At 39.2% G+C, this 24,308-nt stretch overlaps 1 protein-coding gene across 1 annotated transcript; it reads right to left on the reverse strand.

The window, feature by feature from the left end:
• Positions 1–562: 562 nt before the first annotated feature.
• chpfa (chondroitin polymerizing factor a) lies at positions 563–17,473 on the reverse strand. Its single transcript, XM_035411252.1, has 4 exons — positions 16,620–17,473; positions 10,997–11,561; positions 5,628–5,810; positions 563–4,901 (listed from the first exon to the last, which is right to left on the reverse strand). The coding sequence occupies exons 1-4, from the start codon at positions 16,913–16,915 to the stop codon at positions 3,639–3,641; spliced, it is 2,307 nt and encodes a 768-aa protein (XP_035267143.1). The 5' UTR covers positions 16,916–17,473; the 3' UTR covers positions 563–3,638.
• Positions 17,474–24,308: the final 6,835 nt, after the last annotated feature.

The following is a 24,308-nucleotide window of genomic DNA, read 5'->3' on the forward strand; positions in this document are numbered from 1 at the left end:
AGAAGATATAGCTACATTCTCTCAGAATGCAGTTAGTGCTAAACTTTACACTGCATCATCAGACATTATGTTCAACCTGGCTTGAGGATTGTGTCAGAGATGCACAGCTTGTATTGCTTCCCATGGTGGGCACGGAGCCTAGAAACCGGCAAGTTTCACAGATCACATAATGGGAAATAAGTAAACTGAGGGTATCTACTGTATGTCAGGTTCATTCAGTGGCAACATAATTTTTATCAGGTAATTCAATGGAATATCATTTTTAGATAGAGATTTTTGAACTTGAATCTTCACGCTCAGCAGATATAGCCTATACCTTTTTATACATTCATGAAAATCATCCGTGACGTTAAATGTGGTAAAGCAAATGAGCAATTTATTTTATTTTATTTTTTACAAATCTTGGACTGGAACATAAAGTGTAAATGTCACACAGTTGGCAGCCACGTGAAGAAAATGATGATGTCTGATCATTTGGTGATGCTTAAAGGTGACCGCAAGGTTCTGTTAGTCAGTGTTTAATGTTTTGTATACATTAGGCTATATAATCAAAACAAACATGTTTATATTAAATTATTTTATTTGAGAATTACAAAAAATAATAATTCACAGTTCCATAGAACTTCTAAACATCACCTTTATGTCGATGTGACAAACTGGTCGTTCCATTTACATATAGATAAAAATAGTGTCAACATGGATCAAGTTACTCTTTGCATTTATGGTACTACTTGAATAGCATCCAAACACCCATTAGACAGCCTCTACATGTGACCTGGTGAACTTTGAACTGCCATTTCAGCTGCACATATTAACAGTGCAAGGTTTAAAACATCATTTGACATTTTATTCATTTTTTTTGAAACTCTAGGGGTTTCATACTTGTTCCTGGTTATGGTTATACACTTTGTTGTCCATCGCTCTGGATAAGAGCGTCTGCCAAATGCCTGTAATGTAACATTTATGTTACTGTGCAGAAATGTAACACCTCCCCCTTTATGTGAAACATCACCATTATCCATCCTTTATAATTTATCCATCATACATTTACATTTCCCATGTCGCCAGATCTCCATACGGCTTGGATTAAACTCAGTTTACATTTCTGTATCTCACAGAAAAGTGTAAGGTTTCATGGTTCCTTAATATTAAATCCATTTATAAAGTAATCTAAGCCTTAATTAAGACTTGCTTCCACACAATATCTGGACTTGATGAATATAGACAAAGATAAATTGCTGAACATTGAGAGGATAACTAAATATAAAACATGGTTTTGCTCAATTACAAATAAAAATGTGTGCACTGTTCCTAAACTACATGTGTAAACAAAGTTGATAAAGAAAACAACAACAAAAAAATGAAACAATAAGCTGTTGGACATACACTCTTGTACAATTTTACAATAGCATTGTATCATAACATTTTAGACTTCTCAAGTTTCACAAGCCATATAATCTCATTTCATTTCCCTTACCCATACGGATGGATAAAGACGACCAAGACATTTCAAACAAGCTCGAACCACAAACCAGACATGGATCAGAAATATTACTGCAAAATTCAATATACATTACATGTCTGAATGTGTAAATCCTACACTAGACAAAAAAGTGACAACAGTGTTCCACTTTTAACTTCTTAACTTTAGCATGTTTAACTTCACATATCTCCTACATATAGGCCTACAGTGTATTTAAACAATACAATCACTTTAAATACAACTGAGCCAGAAGGAATCATTGAAGCAGTCAAGTCTTGTAGAATCTCTTTTAAAATGCTTCCTTTAGTCTACTGAATCACAGCGGTGCAGTTAGAAGCTTTCGCAGTCTGCTGTATTGCAAATCACAGGGCTCTTCTGTCTGTGCGTACTTCTACTGATGCAGGTCACAACTCTGTGACTATGGTGCACCACCATCTCCATACCCATACTGCTCTCAGCCCAAGTAGAGCTGATGAAGTCCGCCCACTTCCTATCAAAGGGTACTGCTGTCTGAATTAAGGCCTGTTATAAGTGGTTTGGTCACCACTGAAAGGTGTAAGTATAGTTATATTTGGGGCAGTTACCCTGCTCAATATTATTAATAATAATAATAATAATAATAATAATAATGACCTTGACATTCTTTAGTAAACTAAAACCTCCCCCTATGAGTAGACTGAGACATCAGAAAAATGTTGAATTAGAATTTCTTCTATAACATAGATTGAAACAAAACATCTGAAAGAAACTAGTTCAATTGTCATGGGCCAGGAAAGGAATGATGCCTATGGATACCAAGAGTATGAGTGGAATATTTAGATATGTAAAAAAATGTAAAGAATCCAAGGGCAAACAGAGGTATCACCCCTCATCATGCTATCAGGAACAATGTTCTCACCTTCAAAACCCAACAAATAACTTAATTCTTCCTAAAGGTCACTGAAATTCCTGCTCTGATACTTTCTCAACTGAACTGTCTCAGGCTCACTCAAGCTCAGTCTTCCAAAGATCTTGAGCTTTTGACTGAAAACCACATTGTATCACCACAAATGAGAGTTCCATGAGGCTGCCTTCTACACATTCTGTCCGTGTCACAACAGGACGTGCTTTGGTATATAAATTTCAATCAACAGGCTGTCTCACAACTATTTATTTTTTTGGTATCACAACAGAAAGATTGTGTATCGTCTTGTCCACCACACAGTCAAAATCTCATACTGCTTTTGCATTAACAAGGTTGAGCCTCCTGGGGCTCTGTGCTTTCACTAAATCAACTCTCAAACACAAGCCATTGAAACTCAAACAATAAGCTTTAAACCAAAGTTCTGGCCATTTGTTGAGTAAAGGCTCACTAAATTCAGTTCTTTCCTCAGAAAATATACATGTACACATTTATCCCTCATTTTAAATAGACATTCTCAAATTTAAATACTTGTGAATATGTTCTTGCCTAACTACAAATGTAATGTACACATACATACATAAATAGACATTTAAATTAGAAATATTTATATGCAAGCCATATATGGCCTATTTTATTAAACTTGAATATCCAAATACTAAGCTGCTTTATAATATATCAACAGAACTATTCAAATGTCAGATGTTGAGTTTGTAGTTTCCTGTTGAGAAGCCGTTTAAAAAGCCTTTCATAACTTGAGGACTACTTGCTAACAAAGCTAACATGCAAATCAAAGGCACCAATAGCAATAGCAGTAATTTAAAGGGGTGCCAGCATTTATGATCATCACAAGTACTTGCACATTTTCAGAGCTGCCTGTTTGAAATTGTACCCTCGGCGACCACGACAAAGTAAAAACGTTTTTAAAAAAAACAAACAGTGACCTTCATACAGCCTCCCCCTCCGCAAAACCGTAAGGTTAAACATGGGAGAGCGAGTTAAAATGACAAGAATGAAAATTATTTGGAAGTGGAAATTTTCAACGTGTTTCAGATAAAAAGCGTTTTTGTATGGGTGTGAATTTGTAACAATGCCTATTTTTCTATGCAAGTGTGATTATTATATGGTGATTATGTGTGTGCATATAATCGGTGGCATTTTTGTAAACATAACAAAACTCCTCAGGATATGCATTACCTTTGTAAACTTTTTGATGACTACCTGGAAGGACAGCCTCACTTTTCAGTTTTGGAATCACGTGCTGTTGCCCTGTTCTTGTTCGAATAGCAGCATTGCCAGCTGTGAGCGAGAGCCCAGGCTCTCCAGATTGCTTTGGACACACCTGTGGTAGATCTCCTCGCTTAGGCGGGGATTGCATGCCTGGTACCTGTATTTCTGGTGCAGTGCGGGCTCCACTGCCCTGAATACGTGCAGGCTAGAGTACTTGATAAACATGTCGTAGACATCCAGAGTCTCCAGGATCTCCTCGTTCTCCTGCACATCAGAGGCCATGCGAGTTCGCGTCGCCATGTAGTCGGCGTTATAGAAGCAGGCCTCATCAAAAACACTGCGGTCAAAGTGGCCCGAGTCCTTGACCAGGTCAATGTTAACTGGGGGCTGTTGGTTGTGATAGGCAATGTCTGGGCTGTAGTCCTGGAAGTGGATAGGGAAGAAGACCTGCCAGCTGTTAATGGAATTCATGCGGCAGCGGTTGAGGAACTCAGAGTTGACGTTGGTGCTGACGCTGGCGACGAAGAATAACGTGTCCACAGGGTGCTTCTTTGAAATGATATCCATGATTTTGATTTGGGATGGCGCTTCGGTCTTGACACTTATCCATGGGATTTTGACAGTGGGATACTTGCGCTCATAGGCATTGATTTTCGCTTTGACATCACCGAAAATGTCATTCTGGTTGACCTGCTGAGCCTCGAAAGGGTCATAGATAAACAGAAAAGTTAAAACGGCATTTTCGCTCGTCTCAAAGAAGTTATCGGCGTACACCTGGAAAAACTGGTTGATGTCGCTGCGGTCGTGAACGGTCATCGGCAGGATAATGTGAACCCTGGTGGCTTCCGTGACGTAAGGCATGGGGATGATTTCGATCTGGCTCAGGGGCCGCACCAGATGGACCCGTTTGGTGATGGAGCGGCTCCTGCCCTTCTGATTGACGACCTCCAGCTGCAGGTCCAGGGTGTACTCCATCCCACGGGTGGGGTCGAAGCGCCTGTACCCGTTAATTAGCTGCTGCTTCTTCAGGTGTAGAATCGGCTTGTACTTCTTGTTCAGCTCTCCCATTGCTGTCTCGATGACGTCGGTGACGTCCGCTTTGTCGATCCCATGCAGCTCGCATTTCGGGGAGCCGTCGGTACAGGAGTATACCTGATCCTCTGTGAAGTACTCCCATCTCAAAACCTCAAAACGAGTCTTCGGTTCAAAGGGAGGATTGATCCCAATAGGCCACTGGGCACTGCGATTTCCATCAAAGGCCACCTCACTGATATTCTTAATTTCTGCCTGTGGGGGAAAATCAAGAAAAATACTCTTTCTATTGATCAAAGAATGAAGGAGTTCACTCACAAAATTCCCACCAAACACCACAACGTTTTAACTGCAAGCAGTGTCAAAAACAGCAAGCATGGGAAAGGCACCAATCATTTTCAAATAATTTGAGAGGTTTTCCAATCATATTTAAGACCATACATAACAATGCTGGATAAACTGCAAGCAATTTCATGCAATTAATGTCTGTTCACTTTTGAAAAGTGGCTCTTCTTTTCCTTTGAACAGTTTTGCTAAATTTGTTGAATACTGAGTGTTCTTTTGAAGAGTGGGCAATTGTTGATCAATGTTCTTTTTTTGCTAAAAAAAAGCATGTTTTGTCAAAAAGTGGACATTTCATTGAACAGTGGCTGTTCTGTTCAACAGTACCTGTTTTTTATAGTGTGCATTGTGTTCCATAGTATGTGTTTCTTGAAAAATGCACATAGTATTGAACAGCTGTCCTTCTGTGAACAATTTCTGCATTGTGGAAAAGTGAGCACTGCTGAGCATTCTACTAAAAAGTTTGTATTTCCAGCAACTGTTCTATTGCATCTTATTGAAAAAAAAAGCTATTCTGTTGAATAGTGGGCATTTTTCTCATCAGTTGGTTTTTTTAATAACAGGTGTTTTGTGCTGTTTATAGAACAACAGACGATTTGATGAACAGTGGCAGTTCTACTGAATTATTGTCGTGCTTACCTGCAATTTCTCAATCTCACTGTAGGTTCTCTGTAGCTCAATCTCAGTGAAATGCTTATGCAGTCTGTACATCTGTTCAGGATCTGAGACTGGATGGACAGCGAGGGCATTCTTAAAGTTCACATTTTCCTCCTTACTAGGATCTGAATTCTTTCCCATTTCAAAATGATAATACTGGAGTCCCTGAAAAAAAAAAGATATCAGCATACAAAACAGCATAAAAACTGAGGTGAACAGAGTAATAAAGCAAACGCAAGAAAATACATAAATGAGTGTGTCATTAAAATTCACTGTATGTGGGTACTATCGTAAGATATAGTCCAAAATGGTGTTCTTACCCTAAATTACAGTGGTGAATTTAAAAATGACAATAAAATAGTTAAGCAAATAAATAATTTCTACATGAATTTTCTGACTGATACTACTGTATATGTTTTCTAAAAGGAAACTATTTAAAAAGCACCTTTCATGGATGGAAACGCATGTACAATATAGCACTAATGACATACAAAATAAAAGGTGATGTAAAAAATAAAAATAAAAGTAGCCTATATCAAGAAAATTAGAAGCAATAAGATAAATATAGGCTATAACATGAAAAACCAAAGTAGTAAAAACCGGATAGAACTTCAAATAGTTAAAATATATTGCTATGTACCCACAATATAGGCCTACATGCCAAAGTAATCATTTCATAGATTTATTATCATACTAACATTTTAATAACACTTCTGTTGTTTGGATTTACCTTTGGATAGTTATTTCAATGCATTACTGAATATGCATACACTAAAAAGCCTATACCATGAGCCACCATAATTATTTTTTGTGGTTCAATAAAGGAAAGGCAATAAAGGAAAGGCAAAGTAAACAAGAGAAAATCAATGTAAAGTAAAAAATATCAAAAAAGCCTACCAAGTGTATATTTTCAAACTCCAGTCTAGACACAATAAAGGTAATGATCTCACTCTTGTATGTATTTAAATCTCCACTGTTTACATGCAGTTGTGGGAGGGTTCATTTTAAACAACTAAAATGCTAGGTAAACGGTTTCAAAATGCTTTGGACATATCAACTTAGGAGAACTCGCTATTTTCGCTTCACTGAGGACAAAAGCGCTTTATGATTTTCAGATGTGATTCCTTTAATTATCCTTTGCCTCAACTAGAAATATAAATGTAACCATCAAAGCAGGGTCTTTGTATGTGGCTTTGGACGGTATGTGCCTACAGTACTAAATGCTGATCCGTCAGAGCAATATGGGAATTAATTATGAGTATTAGCTCATTATCAGACCATGTGAGATTACATAGCACATCATTACCCTCTGAAGCATGTAAAGTGAATTTGAAATGATGGAGCTGCAGGTCAACACATTCTTTCAACCAACCCCCACCCCCACCCCCAACCACCACACCCCTCCCTGTTCCCCCCCTCCCCAGGGGTTACCTCCCACGGGAACGGTTAATTGCGCTTCGCTCCTCGTTGTAATTATTTTAACGACTGTGCCAGACCACAGTGCCTGGAGCAAAATCATTTCCCCGCAGTGCACACAGCGCACCAATTTATTAACGATCCCAATCTCTGCACGCTGAAAGGCTTGATTTCACTGCAGGCTTTGAAAACGTGTTTAAACGCCGCTGCTAACGTGGAATCGCACATTTACAAACGAGCATATGGCACCGACCTTCTTCTGAAGGATGGTAATCGCGGCGACTTCACACAGGAGGAGAGAAAGTACTTTCAGATTAAAGCCGCAGATGGATATTTCAAACAGGCACATCTGCATGCATCATTTCTCCGGCTTGCTGTTTTTTTTTTTCAGCATGAGGTGGATGTCAGGTACATGATTCTGAAAAGTTTGCATTAGGAACAGAAGGTCTCATGAAACCCTTAGATGTAGCCTAATTGCTCAAACTAACTTTCATACTCTTATCAGCCCAATGCACCCACTACCGAACAACCACCAGGTCAAAGGCAAAGAGTTTCAAGCAATAAGAGTGACACATGGGTGTACAAAATAATGTTTTTTTCTTCTTTGGTTCGCTTGTTTATTTATTTATTGAATTAAATTACTGTGGGCCCATTTGAGACACACTATCCAGTAGACTCAGTAAAGTCATAAAGAGGGGGGGCCGGACATGCGGGCTTGAGAGTCAAATTCCAGGTGGGATGCTTGCATTTACACCCTTAAGCAAGGCAATGTGTTTGGGTCCCTGTTAAAAACGCACTGCTGAATTAATGATTAATAAAAGAGTTAGGTTTGCTCAGATTGTATAACCTAGGGCATGCTTGCTTTTACCCTTCAAACAGAGCAGACTTTGGAATGAGGTATGTAAGCACCTGAGTCAATTACATAAGAATATCCATTGGTTATTTTTAACCAATAAAAACCACACAGAATTAAACATCTCTGCCAGTGTGCTGTACAGTCAGTTCATCATGGCTGACATGAAAAACCCAGTCATTCCTCTACAGCTCAGTTGTCCAACAAAATGTTTAGACAAGACAACTTGTGCTGTTCTGTGAAGAACTTGCCAATAGCTTAAAGGAGAGTTACAGAATAACCAACACATTTGTGTTCATGTGATTTCTTTTCAAAATATGTGACATGTTCTATGAATATATATGCAGACAAGATATCTACTGAAAGTATGCAATGCAAGGAAAAGGCAAATTTGGATTGCCCATATATCAGGTTATTAGACGTTATAGATATAGGCCTACCTTTAGAATAACACTAGGTGCCTTATAACAGGACAACATAATCCTAGGATTTACCAAGGGATTTAAGCAGAGGAGACTCTACAGCAAACAGCCTATCAAGGCAAGAGCGTCACAGGTCGTGTGTACACAATTAGACAGTTGCCATATAAACAAATAGCCTAAATAAATACAGTGTCTATACATATTTTTTAATAATGAACAGGCCTATGTCATTCCAAATGCTAAGCATTTCATTTTGAAGTTTCAAATTGGATTCAAATGTTTCTGAATTCAAATAACACAGTTCTTATATTCAAAAATGTGCTGTATGATACATATTGTTAAATGTCACTTGCTGGTTACCTCTGATTATTTTCTTGTCCCCAGCACACCTAGCAAAGCAGAACAATCTCCAAGAATGCTGCATAATACTGCAGGCCATTTATAGTGAACATAGCATTAAAGGCAAACTGTGGCAAAGTAGGCTAGCTATATCATTCAAAATGTTGAACAGACCCAGGCCTGCCCCCGTGGTAGGGTGATGTGTCTATAGCTACCGTGCAGAGTGGTGAGAGTGTGCAAAAGAGGACACAGAGCTGGCTGAATTAGCCAAAAACTCTTTCATTCCCACTTCTCCTTGGGCAAGCAATTCTAACCCAAAACAAGGCAAAAACCAAAAGGGAGAAAAGGCAGAAACTAATATCCCACACTGCAACTCATAGGCTAACTATTGCTCCAGCTTTGCCTCTATATCCGACTTGATGAGCAACAAGATACTCTGGCTGACTGCCAATCAGTCACAGGTGTGTGTTCCCGTAAGTGAGATTGCCATATCCTGGAGGCATACCAGGGCTGCATTCAACACAAGAAAAAAACAATGCAAACTGTTATAACATCAAATTGTCCCTCCAAACATCTGCTTAGCATGGCTGCAGAGTCCTGTGCGATTGCGTATGGTGTGACTGATTCTTAAATACGTCACCCACGGCTTCTAGTTACATTATGTACCCCCGCCCATTTCCTCCCCAGGCACAACCACCAAATGCGAGCAAACATATCTCAGATTTCTGCAAAATTATGAAAACAATTTTGCATGAACATAGCTTTCAAGGTGAACCACAGCAAAATATTCATCGGACTGAACAAACTGCAGGCTTTGTGGGGCAACAGGAGCAGGCTGAGAGGAGCAGGGCCCTCCGCTCCTCCCTTACCCCCTGCTGTGTCATAAACAGCTCAAACATTCCCTTTCATGGCAGCCAGTTAGTCACTTACAGGTCATGAGGAGGTGAGAGGCCAAAGGAGGATGCTTTTTTACTCAAATACTGCCTGTGTTTCAATACAGTGCCCTGTCGCTATGTTTAGGCAATGCTGGAAGAAACAGAGTTTAAGTAACAAAGCATAAAACATTCTAAGGGTAGGTTCGTACAAGGTTGACTGTAGCAGTTTTTTTACGGCCCTTGTTTTAATTAGCTTTGCTGCGAGAACCATGCTCTGCAGGGGAGACTTCCCAGGACACACATCTGTGTTAAAGTAGGCCTGCACAGGGAGACCCAGGTCCCAGCCCCTGAGATTAGGCAATGCTGGGAGGCCCAGTTTTTGCATCTGTGACTCTAAAGTAATTGTGCTACAGCAGAAGGAAAACAAGCCCACTGTAAAGCAAATACAAAAATACTGGCACAGCAAAACAGCAGTTCAGAGTTTGGCACTTCTGCTTGTTTTGTGACTTCAGCAAATAACTTTTTTCAATTAAATGAATCAAATTATTTCAAACAAGCTCATTGAAAATGAATTTTGCTCAAGAGTGTTTTTGTAACAGACCACTAATACGTGTCTTGTGTGAATGAACACATCCATTCCAGAATCATTTGGATCCCAGTGAGCACCATGTGTGTTACTGTAGTAGTACATTGACTTCAAGGAAGCTCCCAAAAAGCCATAATGACATAAACATAATGAGGGAGTTGTCACTGAGGTTTTGTAATGGTACACTTTGCATTCAACACAAGAAAAAACAAGTCAGCCTGACTTGGTTCTTGTGGGGGTATTGCTGTTGAGGCCTTTTTGCATGGTACAGATCTCAATCACAACAGAATGAGCAGTTCGCTTCAGAGGCTAACAGCTAACTGACACTCAAATTAACAGCTCCACACTACAATCACAGATGGCAAGAAACAAAGCCTTTGATGCAGTGAAAGATTATTCACAGCTTTGCAACACCTAAATATAATCTTTAATCAGAGGATGTTACCGAGAGCTCCGAACTGGCGCACGTTCACACCCATTGTGATTTCAATTGGAGCTTTGGTAGTTGCACCAAAGTGACAGTGCAATTTCTGAGACCTATGTTTGCCAGATGTTTTGTGTTAGGTTTCACTGAGTGACAGGAAACAGCCTATTACACAAATAAGCCGATAAGGCCAAAGAAGCCGATTTTGTTTAATTTGCAATGGAGGCATCTATGTGATGATGAGGGAGACCCATGGTATACAGTATGAATCAGAAGGGAACATGATGTGTACTGTGAAGCCTGGAATTAATATGAGGAACGAAGTAGGATAACTGGGAAAGAAATGTGACGCCCAGTGAAACTCTGCCATAGTAAAGACGTATCCAGAACCACAGAAATTCAGCCCTGCCTATAAGACAAAAACAACCAATCATACCTCGTGCTCATCCACGCAGTTTGTGTTGGCGTAATCGATGATGCATCGGCCAAGCCACTCGTCTGGCCTGGCGCTCAGGATGTCATTCCTGCAGTTCTCCAGGAAGGGTTTCAACCGAAGCAGCAGTGTGCGGGACAGGAGATACCCGAACCCACCGTAGCAGTACCTGCCCTCTGGCTCTCCGCCGATGAACTCCTCCGGGCTGCCCATGTACAGGCTGCGGTCTATGCTCAGATGGCCCACCAGGGCCTTGAGGCGGTCGGCCTCTGTGTACGTGTCGTCCTGGACGAAGTAGAACCAGTCGTATTCGGCGACGTAGTGCTCCAGCACATATTTGACTGTCTGGAACATGTTCCAGATGAGCCGTTCGTCACCGTGTGTGACCACGAACATGCCGTGGGGAATCTTGCGGTTGCGCATGCCAGTGAAGAACACCACGCTCTCCAGGTGGTGGCTGATGGTTCGGTTCACGGCCACGCCCAACGTGTTGATGGTGTTCTTGGACGTCATAACCCCCACAAAGAGCCTCTCCCTTATGCCCAGCTCTGTGCTGATGTACTTCGCCCTGAAAGCGAAAAAAACTCCATTATTACAAGATTGTATACTCAATTGAAAGCCCTTATTGTGGTCACATTAAGTTCAGATATAGTGTTTTCCACATAACATTTTTGGATTTCTTTGCTACAATAACTGACTAATGACAGCACCATTCCACAAGTACAACATGCACTTACTGATGGATTGCTCAATATGACAATAAAATGTTTAACACTCCCTCTTGTGGTTTATAAGGACATGCTGTCATAAACATTCCCACCACAATTAGTCTAAATGCCTATTTTACATGTACTGACAATAACAAACTCCATATGGAGCCATAGATGAATTTGACTTATCTAATGTTTTTAATAATGTAGCCTACATCACACCAGAATTATCAAAGTATAACATTCAACAGTATGGACAGAAGCTTTCTTTCTATAAGAGCAGTGAGTGTGTGATTGTGCCTAGTCTGTTGGACAGACCAGCAGGCTATCCAACTGTCTTGTCTATAGTCCAGCAAGCTATCCAACAGGCTCGTCTATAGTATAGGTAGGAGCACATATTCGTTTTTTTTTTTTTTTTTTGCTTTTTGGAGGGGACATTTCAAAGAGAAATGCTCTTCTGTCAGCTAAATTTCTGCTTATGATTCTTTTTTATTAGGCCTAAGCTACATCAGCCATCATTCACTTACACAATCAATCATTAAGACAATGCTGTCATGTCTGAAGTTAATACCTGCCTTCCTCGGGCAGTAAAATACACTCAATCATCTTATCAGCAATTACAGCCAGGCTTTACTAAATCACATGAGGATCATATTAGTTCATATGCATTTTTAGGAATAGACAAATCATAACTCTGTGTGGTAGCCCTCAGATACCAGATATGGATAAACATGTAGGCTATAGTAACCACTTTATTTGGTATATCTACACAATGACCAAAAGTATCTGTATCACATTCTAGACGATTATATGCTTCCCCAACAGTTTGGGGAAGGCCCTTTCCTGTTTCAGCATGACAATCCCCCTGGGCATACAGCGAGGCCTATATAGAAATGGCTTTGTTGAGATTGGTGTGGAAGAACTTGACTGGCCTGCACAGAGCCCAGACCTCAACCTCATCCAACACCTTTGGGATCAATTTGAAAGCCAACTGCGAGCCAGGCCTAATCGCCCAATCAGTGCCCTACCTCACCTTCTGGCTGAATGTAAGCAAATCCCTGCAGCAATGCTCCAACATCTAATATAAAGAATATATGTAAAATAATATCCCAGAAGAATGGAGGTTGTTTTAGCAGCAAAGGGTGGATCAACTCCATACTAACGTCCATAATTTTAGATGAGATGTTGGATGTCAGGTGTGCACATACATTTGGCCATGTAGTGTATCTAGGACCCACTTTTGGCTCCAGAACAGCTTGAATTATTTGCGGCATGGATTAAACAATGTGCTGGAAACATTTCTGAGGGCAGAGCTCTAGGATTTTGGTGGCCCTAAATAACAATTTACACACTGGGAAGACTGCACAACTAAACAAAACAAATAAAAAAAATAAATTAAAAAAAACAAAAAAAACCCACTTAAAACCTGAACTGAGTGACCCACATATGGTTGTGGCCTTGAACAATCGCCTTGGGCATTTATGCCAGCAGCTGGCACTGCCTGAGGGATTGTGGTGCATGCTGCATCAACAGATTCACATGTTCATGCTACGAACATCCTGTTCCACCTTATTGCAATGGTGCCCTATTGGATTGAGATCTGGGAAAGTCAACTGAAATCATGTCATGTTCGTGAAACCAGCCTGAGATGATGCATTCTTTGTTGCACGGTGCATTATCCTTTGATAAGTTGGAACGGGCTCTACCCATAAAGGGATGCACATGGTTACCAACCATGCTTAAGTATTTTGAGGCATTCAAATGATGTTCAGTTGGTATTAAAGGGCATAATGTGTGTCAAGAAAACATTCCCCACATCATTACACCACCACAAGCAGCCTGCATCGTTGATGTATGGCAGGATGGATCCATGATTTCTACACCAAATTCTGACCCTACCATCTGCATGTTGTAGCATAAATATAGATTCATCAGACCAGGCAACATTTATTCTGATCTTACATCATCCAGTTTTGGTAATCACGTGCCCACTGTAGCTTCACTTTCCTGTTCTTAACAGATAGGAGTGGAACCTCGCATGGTCTTCTGATGCTGTAGCCCATTCGCTTCAAGGTTCAACACATTGTGCATTCAGAGATGCCCTTCTGCACACCACTGTTGTAAACAGCTGTTCTTTGACTATTTGTAGCCTTTTCGTTAGCTTGAACAAGTCAACCCATTCTCCTTTGACCTCTCTCATTAACAAGGTGTTTTTGCCCATAGACCTGCTGTTCAAATGATGTTTCTTGATTATCACACCATTTTCTATAAATGCTAGAGACCATAGTGCATGAAATTCCCAGAAGGGCAGCCGTTTCAGAGATGCTGGAACCACCACATTTGACACCAACGATCATACAACAGTCAAAGTTGCTTGGATCACACATCTTTCCCAATCTAATGTTTAGTCAAACAGTTTAACCTCCTCACGATGTCTGCATGCTTTATATTGCTGCTGCATGAGTCACCGTTTGGAGGAGCAGGCTATTTGCTTTAACAAGCAATTATAGCCTACCTAATTAAGGTCCACTAATGCATATAGGCTACATATGTGTATCAATGTGTACACATAATTGCATGTGCCCCATTGGATTGTTCAAGCCAGGTGAGAATTACCCACCTTATTTATAGCCATGAATGTCCTACTACAGGCCATGGGAACCTTTGCCTTACAATAAATTCAATGAACTGTTACTTCAAACTACGTGAGCTTTTGGTACTTGACAGAGATTTGAAGTTTTAACATTACATTTCTGAAGCAAGACAGAGATTACAGATTGCAAGTTAAATCACGTGAATTTAAACCTGTCTAGTTGGATATCAGGTTACCGTTTAAACAACATTGTGAGTGTAAATAAATTCAGGTCAGTTCACTACTGTAATTTGATACATTACTTTCAAGTTTGTTTTATTTGATTCTGTTTCTGAGGAAACCTTGTATTGCTGTTGTGTTCATGGTGCTTGGAGTCGGGGTGCTTTGGAATTCATGTAGCATTCATATCTGGATAAGACAATACAGCAGGTTGGAGAAAAAGCAAAGCCACATAAATAAAAAATCTTGCAAACTGGTCACTGAAATGTTGACTTTTCCTGTGCTGGTTTGAGACAGTTGGGCTGTGTTATGTTAAACTCCGGTCTTAAGAGTTAAGTTTGGCGTGGAGATCTAATTAGCTATCACACCTGTGGTGTCCACCTGCCGTGTTTGACACGGCCCAAGGCTCTCAGTCCAAAACAGGGACAAGTAGCCAGGCAGAATAATGCAGATACTTGTCAGAGTGTCTGTAAAGAAATTCATACATTCGGTATGTGATGTGGACAAATAATTATCGCCACTTTTCACAAGTGTTCAGACAACTCCATGATCAATTGTCATAAAAATGTGTCAAACAGTGAAGGCACGGTTCCTCAAAATGTGGCTAATCAACAAATTGAGGAAACATGATACAGCAATTTTCAGTAAAGGTGTCCAGCGGCCACAGGTATGTCTCATCTCTTATTATTTTGTGTAAATGCATTTGACTTAAGATAACTGACTTCTTAACTGCTTCTAAAGAAACCAGATGAAAATTCATTAAAAAATATAAGGATTGAACTTTCCTCCTCATAATATTATTTGATAATTAAAGATTCAAACGTTTTGACATGGTGCCTTCATCCCTGAATCGTATTTTGTTTTTGTATCATTAGCCTAAGTAAGATTTCAAGTGGGTAACATCATATCATTTTTTCAGTTTAATCCTGGAGTGTAGGCCTGAACCTTTCGATAATGTAGCCTATTGCTTAAATGGAAAATAACATGAAAGTAAAATACTGTACATGTCCTTGAGTAATTGATTTATCCATAATATAGGCAATCGTCCCTGGTCTGGTCCAGTTATGTCCCTCTATCATCGTGGCTGTTGTCTTATATGTCAGGAAAGGGTAAACTAATTTCGACCATATGGGTCTGAAGAGTGAAGCTAGAGGCAAGCATAAAGTACCAAACGGAAAACAAACAAACAAACAAACACGTAAATAATGAACCTAGTGCAACATAAATGGCTAGGCTACCTTGGGATTGTGGTTTGTTTGCCGACATTACAAATAAACTGAATAATTGAAAACTAAAATTATCATATTTGTGTTTCTCAACCCAGCACTAGCCTTATAACCAATCATACCTTGATCGACGAGTGATGTGACACTTAATTCCAAGTCAAAACACATGAGGATTTTAAGGCCTCGGAATAATTTAGGCTAGACTATATCTCGGTTACTAACAGCGCAATGTCAGAATCAGTAGCCTACTCGATACGGTCTCAAATCTTAAAATAAAATGATTTTGAATGCCAACGTTACTGATCTGACACGCACATGCAACAGAACATTGGTTATAAACGTAACCTACTGCATGTAAGCAACCTTAAGTAACCTATCGTTGCATGTTCCTTAACGTTGAGATTTTAATTTAATCTTGAACATAGCGATAGCCTACTTTATGACAAATGCTTGCCTGGCAATCCAACAACACTGTAACAGAAGTTACCATGTAAACAAGTCTTTAAAAACATGGGTTTAAATAATGTGGAAACCGATGGATATTAGGCTACACCTAAAGGTTTAAGCCATAGCCTCATTTTTATGAAGACACAGTTGTGTGGACAAGGATAAGCTACTGTATTACCGTAAAAGGAATACAATGAGCAGCATTGATGCTTTCATTCCTGAATCATCCCCGTTCAAGCTGAAAACCCAGCATATGCGCTCAAATTCAGTGAGCTAGTCTAAATTACTTGGCTCCAACTAAACGTTACGGTGATCTTCCGCCAGAAAAAAGCGTGTAAACGGTTTACGCTTGAAATTCAGGCGTTTAAAATACCTAATTCCATCGAAACCCCAAAGTGCAACCTAATAGACTAATAATTCAAATGTCTCACCTGAAAACTTTCTTCGGTTGACTTTGTTTTACTGGTTTATATGGTACGATTCTCGGTTCAAAATCCTCCTCGATGTCCCCATTTTCCCCGTTAACAGTCGATATGGAATTGGGTCTCCGGGCACCTTTCAGATTCCCTTCCTGAGCCAAAACAACTTCATCTCCGCTTTTAGAATCGGCATCGCACGGCTCCTCGACCCACGTTACACTCAACAAACTCAATGTAAATCCCAAAGAAATACCGATAACAACCGGCCCGATCGGCCTGATGAGAGAAATGAGCATGGGAAATCTCATTGTTTTGTGGCAGTTGGCAACGGCAGAAATCTTTCCGGCTCAAACTTCGAATCCCTTTAAAATGTAAAATATACAAAAAAAGTTATCTTTGTAGGTTACAACGTCATTCTCATCTGATGTGATGGTATGCGGTAACACTACTGTCTCTTATCTTCTTCAGTAGGGTAGCGCAGCTAAGATTCTTACGTGTCAGTGGTACTGACTCCTCCTACATAATAAAACCAAACGTCAGAAAAAATGCAACAAAGAACTTTACCGTTTAAATGCCAATGCTGACTACACACATATGCTACACTTACGCCCATTAATTAATTTATAAATTTCTCGTGAAGGCAAAATGCAAAAACAAAAATACAATGAGATGTAGCTATCTTTTATACATTTTAAAGTTGCCATGGTGGAATCTCACGTACACTAGAGGGCGACCAGTCACCTGTACGGAGTCATGTTCCAGTCCAGAATGGAGATACAAAGAACCGCGTTCAAACGTGCATTTGGATTGATCATCAACATTCGCATTTGCCCTGGGTTCTTCTTGCTCCCGAATAAAATGATACGAGTGGGTTACCATGAGATGGTCCATCCGTTGTTCATTTTGAGTGGATTTCTGCAGCCTACTTTCTGTTCTGGTTTTTGTGCGTGTATAGCCTACGTTAGGGAAAATTAAGGCGGGCTATATTCAAGAGCTCCTAAACGTAATCTGAACGTTTCAATGAAAATGGGACTGAACTGACCACCATCTGATTGCTGAACGTTGCCGGTATGGCGATTTAACGGGTTATACGGTCTCATTGCAATCACAACACCATCAACCTCGCGGACCCAACATCCCCATGTCCTCAAGACCTCATACACACCACTGATCTGAGAACAGAGATGACACGAATATGCAACGTTTTATGAAGTACTATAGTATAACTGATTTAGGATTTAGGATTTTATTAGGATCCCCAGTAGAACATCTACTCTTCCTGGGGTCCACACAATACACAAAAACATGACAACAGATAAGACACTTACAGACAAAACAACCACATGAAATAAAAAATAGAAACAATATTCTATCTCACAAACATACATATTCTTATTCATATACACTTATATATATATATATTTTTTATTTTTTTATTTTTACGGCTATACATGCTAGATCTCGCCCTCCATTAATGTAACCAATGACGTGTCAAAAATAGGAGTATCCACATGGTTCCAAGGGCAATATTTTCACCATAAAAGATTGTCTCCTCTAATTATGCTTCTCGCTTGTTAGTTATCAATGAAATGACATTTCATGTTGGAAAATATTTTTTTATTTGATTTTGATTTTAATTGTTTGAGTCAATTAATAAAAAAAAAAAAACTGATCCTGATATAATTGCATGCATAATTGATGCTACATAATGTGACACAACCTCAGTTGGAGCATAGCAACCACAGAATTTCCAATAGTTCCCCTCATCATCTTTAACAAGACCAAAAGACCATCCATTGTATGGGTATTATCCAGTGATGCTACTCATGTGTGCCTGATATTTAGGTCACTAAGCAAGGATTACACTGTATAGCTCCAGGCCCAAGAGCTTGGGTCAGCATCTGGTTTTCATTCAGGAGGTCAGAGGTGATCTTCCCCTCTGGCCAGGTCATTGCCCTTTCAGCCAGGGCACCTTTCCCACAGGTGTGAGAACCAAATACAGAAGTGTTGAGAGAGGAATTTGGTATAGGCCAGCTGCTCAAGATGACCAACTGGACATATCCCAGTTTTGAGGGAACTCCTCATTTCAATGAATGCTGATATTCTGAAACCAAAATAAAAGCTAGACTGGACTGAGAACATATATGCTAAGTAAGTAACATATACAACATCAGTAGACCCAAGAAATAATAATGTTTGCTATGTACAGACATATTACATTTTGCTCACAGAATATTACAAGTAAATGTGTATGCATGAGTACATATACATATTCCAATCATATGTGGATGCTGGGTCAATGCTGTATCATTCTGTAATTGCATTGTTAACTTAGGCATTTCACCCAAATTACTTGCTTGCTTATGAAGAAAAATGAAAAGAGGGCAAGAACAATGACAAGAGTAAAGGTAATCTTTCTGTCACCCCTCCCAGAACAATTTGCAATTTGTGAAAACATTTCTGACTATCACTCTTAAGATCATTGTCACAGAGAACTGCAAATGACTCTAGATTTGATTGACTCCCTGAGAATCATTTTTCCATCATGCAATGATCTTGATATTATCTGGATGTATGCAATTACGATAGCATTCAGTATAAACTCCTATTTTATTCACACCCTTGATAAAGAAAAAAAAAAAAAAAACTATACAAGTATAAAAGTGCTGATGAATATTTTATGCAAAAATATATATAGAACATTGTATTCTTTACTAATAATGCATTGGTTCCAACCACAATCTAACAGTTCAAAAAATATAATTTAATAACAAATATTTGCTACCCTGTTATCAGTATTTTCTGGATCCTCACTTGGCCATTATGACAGCAAGTACCTGCTTTTTTGAGATTACCAGTCCCCCATGCAGAATTGTTCGAGTTCCTTCCGATTCCTGGATTGGCGTCTGATTGCTTTTTTGAGGTCAAACCACAAATGCTCTATTGGATTCAGCACTGGAGATACAAATGGCCACTTCAAGACATTGATCTTGTGCTGTGTAAACCATTTCTTCGGCTGTGGATCCATGTTTCAGATCGTTGTCCTGTTGGACGATCACCTGCGGCCAAGGTGTAGCTTCCTGGCAGAGGAAACAAGGTTTTTGGACAAAATGTTTTGTACATGCTACAGTTCATGGTTCCATCTATTTTAACACGGGCCCAAGGGCCTATGCATTAAACGTTCACCAACAATGTTTCACCGTAGGCATGAGTTGCTTTCTTAAGATTCTATTACTTGCATTCTTTGGATGCCAAACATAATGCTGCATGTCTAAAAAGCTCCGTTTTTGTTTAATCTGACCACGATATGCAGTGCCAGTTATGTTTAATTTGGCAAATTCAAGACACCTTTTTCAGTGAATTGTCTTCAAAACAGACTTTCATGAGACTACGTCTCCCTACATGTGGGGGCAAGATAGACTTGTGCCCTCTACCTGGCAGGTTAGCCACTGTTCCAGTGGCCTTTCTCACAATTGACAAAACAGTGGAAAGCGATATCTTTACCTATTATGGATTTTTTTGAAGCCATCTCCTGATGTGTATGGGTCAATAACCTTTTGTCTGATGCTTTCAGGGTGTTCTCTGCCTTTCACCATGACTGTGACTGTTCCCAGTATTTCAAATGTGTGCTCCTAACTTTTTATAACCCTTAGTGTTCTCAAACCTTTCGAATCCAGGGACCCCCAGCTGAAAGGTATCCAGGGGACCACATCATGAGTTTAAAAGGGATAAGAAGGACTCTACTGTAGATAGAAACACAGGTTATTATCAAACAATTTAAACAAAGCAATAATGCAATTCCCTGTGAAATAAATATGAATCTCCAGTTATAATATGGGTACGTGTTTGCATTATATCATATATTTTAACAAAACAGAGATTCTAATTAAGAAGCAACTAAACATGATCTGAATTAAATGTAAAGAAAATATGTGTAAAGAAGAAGTTTGTAGCAAAAAAATAATAGTCTGAAAGGAATTCAGGACAACCATGGGACGCTGTTCTTGTTTTTAAAGAAACACTCTGTAAAAAGCATGTATTTCAACTTCACCTTGTTTTCTTGCATGAAAAAATGTGTCCCTTGTTGAGAATATATCATTATTGCTAGGCTTTAACAGAAAGTATGTCTTGTTTGTGTGCACCAATCACAGTCGCAGAGATGAACTTCCCTCATCAGTGTTTGCTAGTGTAGATTTATGCTTGACCTTTGTGATCTCAGAGGTACAGTGGAATTCCTGAACAATCACCCAGCAAAAGCATCCAGGTTTGCCAGCAGCTGATACAGGTGAGAGACAAGGTCTGGTCTGTCAGTGCTTTACGAAGGACTAAAGGTCAGGTAGCTGTGTCTCCTGCTCCCCACAGACTACAAATTTGATGGTTCAGTGATGGTACCAGAGTACCGTTAAGCTTGAATATAGCTCCAATCACAGCCCTACCCACAAGGCAGATTGATTTGTGTTGGAAATGAAAAGAAAGCGCTGCTCAAGTAATTATGGGGTGAGAGGGGCCTACAGCCATAAATACAGTGCATGCAATCTGACATCAGGGTCTACTTTGCAGGGATCTAACATGCATCTCTTATGCACATTCACACAAAACATCTGGATCATAAAACATTCTACTATGATTTTTGTCTGTCAATATTTTGTTGACCTTTGTATTACTACAGGATATTGGCTTCAGTTTTTCCGTGGAGAGCTGAGGGAAAATATGACTAGATGTCCTGAGAGAAAGCCAAATATCATAATCATTAAAATTATATAAATAATTAGAATTGTATCCTCTATCCTCTGAATGCTGTTATCACATATGCTGAAATGTGTTCCATAAAATCAACTGAAAAATTATGAAGTAAATTAGGCTCTATGGATTCATGCTCCACATATCCCAGAAGGCTATTATTTCTGTAAATTACATCAAAAATGCTGGCAAGCTTGCAGATTAGCTTGAATAGACAATGCAGTATATTAGACTGGAGAGGTCAGACAGTGGCAAAAATAAATCCTGATTGAAAGTCCTGTATTGCTGTGTGTGTGTGTGTGTGTGTGCATGTGAGTGAGTGCGTGTGTGTGTGTGTGTGTGTGTTTGTGTGTGGATGGGTGTCCTGCTCATCTGTATTTGGCCGCTGCAGTCCTAAATACTGCTGATGCATTCAGCTTTAGTGTCTTGTATTTACATTTTTATTTTAGCTGTAATTTCAAATTTGGCTAAGCCTGCTAATCTTCCTCCCTTCTGAGATCGCTCGCAGGTTGAAATGGTTTGAAATAAACACAGTGAAGACAGCTGGAACATCTGCCTTGAAACCAGTTTCACAGATTTTGGGATTATTTCCAGAAACAAAAACAAAACAGTACATACAATGCAGGAATTATTCTTTTTCTTGCGATTTTGTGATGAATAAACAGGGAGAAATCTACCAGCTACAGCAGTGATGTTGTCACAACACTCAGCCATTACAAGCATACTCTTGTAGGGAGACACATCTACCAGCTACATCTATGATGTTGTTACTACACTCAGCCATTGCAGGCATACTCTTTCAAGGAGACAAAAACTGAACAACAGTTGGGTTTCTGTTACAGCACACAGCCATTGAAGATGTGCTTCAAGGAAACTTCATTTCCAGATGTTGCATGATACACTGCCCTTTTTTGGCTGTATTAGGGCAAGGCGGAAGACCTGTTTTGTCTAACTTTTCTGTAAAGAACAGAACCAGCATCCTGAGACCACTGAAAAATGCTCCCGTATACTTGAGTGAATTGTCCATCTTTTTTGCCTTTTCACTCTCAACTTCACCTGGAATGTATGGGTTTTTTGTTCACCATAAACAATAATGTGTGTCCTATGATTATGAATGGTGTTATCACTCAGCAAATAGCATGTCAATAGCACATAATCCACAAGGTGGCAGTATTTACTTCAATTTTCCATGTTATTTTATTTTATTTATTTTATTTTTTTAGGTTTTCTCAATGTTTTGCTCCAGGGACTCGTTAACTTTTTCCTCCTAGGGGCCACATTTTGTATTTTAATATTGTGCATATGACCAAAACATTTCCCACATCATCATCTATAAAACTATTTCTGAATAAGATCTATTTTACAAGAGTGCAAATAAAATTATTGCCTTCTTAAAATATGCATATCTGTAACTTATTCTGTCGCTAGTGGGAGGTGCTGAGACTGTGCAGATGTAAACCTGAAAATAGTCATAATTTTTCATGTATCTGAGTAATAAAACTTTTTTTCTTTTCTCAATGATGAAAGAGTGAAATGTGGCTGAGTTGAAAAGCCCTGGTTTAAATACATTTTATGATTCAAGAGCTCGCAACTAATAAATCTACACTGAAAGAAAACTAAAAACACATGTTTTATACTTCACAAAACCCTCGAAAATTAAAATATTGCAGTAGAAACCAGGTTGACATTTCTCAAAATTAAGTATGTACATGATAAATAACACATTCTACTGTAATATATCTCACTGAACATAATTTTCACACTGCTGTGATAGACAGAACTATCATCAGAATGCTAATTTATTTTCAGTCTTAACATACCACATGCTTTACAAATTATTTGTTTTGTCAAAACAAAATGGTTGCCAACAGAGGTGAAAAATACAGTTTTTTCTCACAAAAGTAAAAGTTCTCCCAAGTATTTTGTTCCAATCACCTGGTTTTTCTAATCAATTCTTCAGCCAAGAGGTAGTACTAATTAGTGAAATTCGTGAGTTAATGGGTGTAAGAAACACATGGAAGGATCTATACTTTCTGACCCCCTGGAATTTCCACCTTCCACTGCTAATATTTTAGCAATGCAGACTAGTTAGAGTAACACAAAACGTATTTAATAATTTTTCACTTATTTATGTTGCATGCTTAACCTTGTGATTCTCCATTAGAGTTATGCAGCTTTAATGCACGAAGAACACTAGACATACAATAAATGCACATTCTATTTGATGTCTTGACGAAAAAGACGTCATAACCATTGAACCAAAATTCAGACTGCCTTCGGAGGGCGCTCTGTAATCTTTTGCGATCATCTGAGTGAAATGTGTAGTACGAGAACAACTTGTGAGACAGAAAGACAGCGTGTGGATTATATTAGACATAAAAATTAACGTATCATTTACAAAGCCCTGGCAATGCGACAAAACAGTAACAGTGCGCAGTTGATACACGCCATTTTCTCTTTGCATATGGAATGACAAGTAGCAATACGTGAAAATACGGGGAGGAGATTAGGTGACTAATATTCACAAAATCGACATTAATGTACCGAAGGACTAGAACCCTCAAACATTGCACAGTTGAATCTTTCCATGAATGCTGTCAATATGACAATATAATTTAAAGAAAAATGTAAGTCATGCACACTTTTCTTTTAGCTAAGTACAGCAAATCATAAAAGAAAAAAGTATGATTCTGGATGGTTCTAGGGGGTGAACAAGAAGGGTCTCAATTCTTTATTTTTGTATTTTAGAAGTTGTCAAGCAGCTTTCCTATTTACTGGTTTAGAATGTCCCCAAGGAGAGGTATTTCAGATAAATACTTTCAACTTACTAGCTATCTGAAAAGCAAATCATTAAACATGACTGAATTCTTTGCTATCCAATCACATCACCATAGCCAAGGATCCGCATCCCCGGTCTTGGAGAGCCACAGGCATCTGCTGCTGAAAATCAACAACAAATTC

Source organism: Anguilla anguilla, chromosome 3 (genome assembly GCF_013347855.1).
Source record: "Anguilla anguilla isolate fAngAng1 chromosome 3, fAngAng1.pri, whole genome shotgun sequence".
In the NCBI taxonomy this organism is placed as follows: Eukaryota; Metazoa; Chordata; class Actinopteri; order Anguilliformes; family Anguillidae; genus Anguilla; species Anguilla anguilla.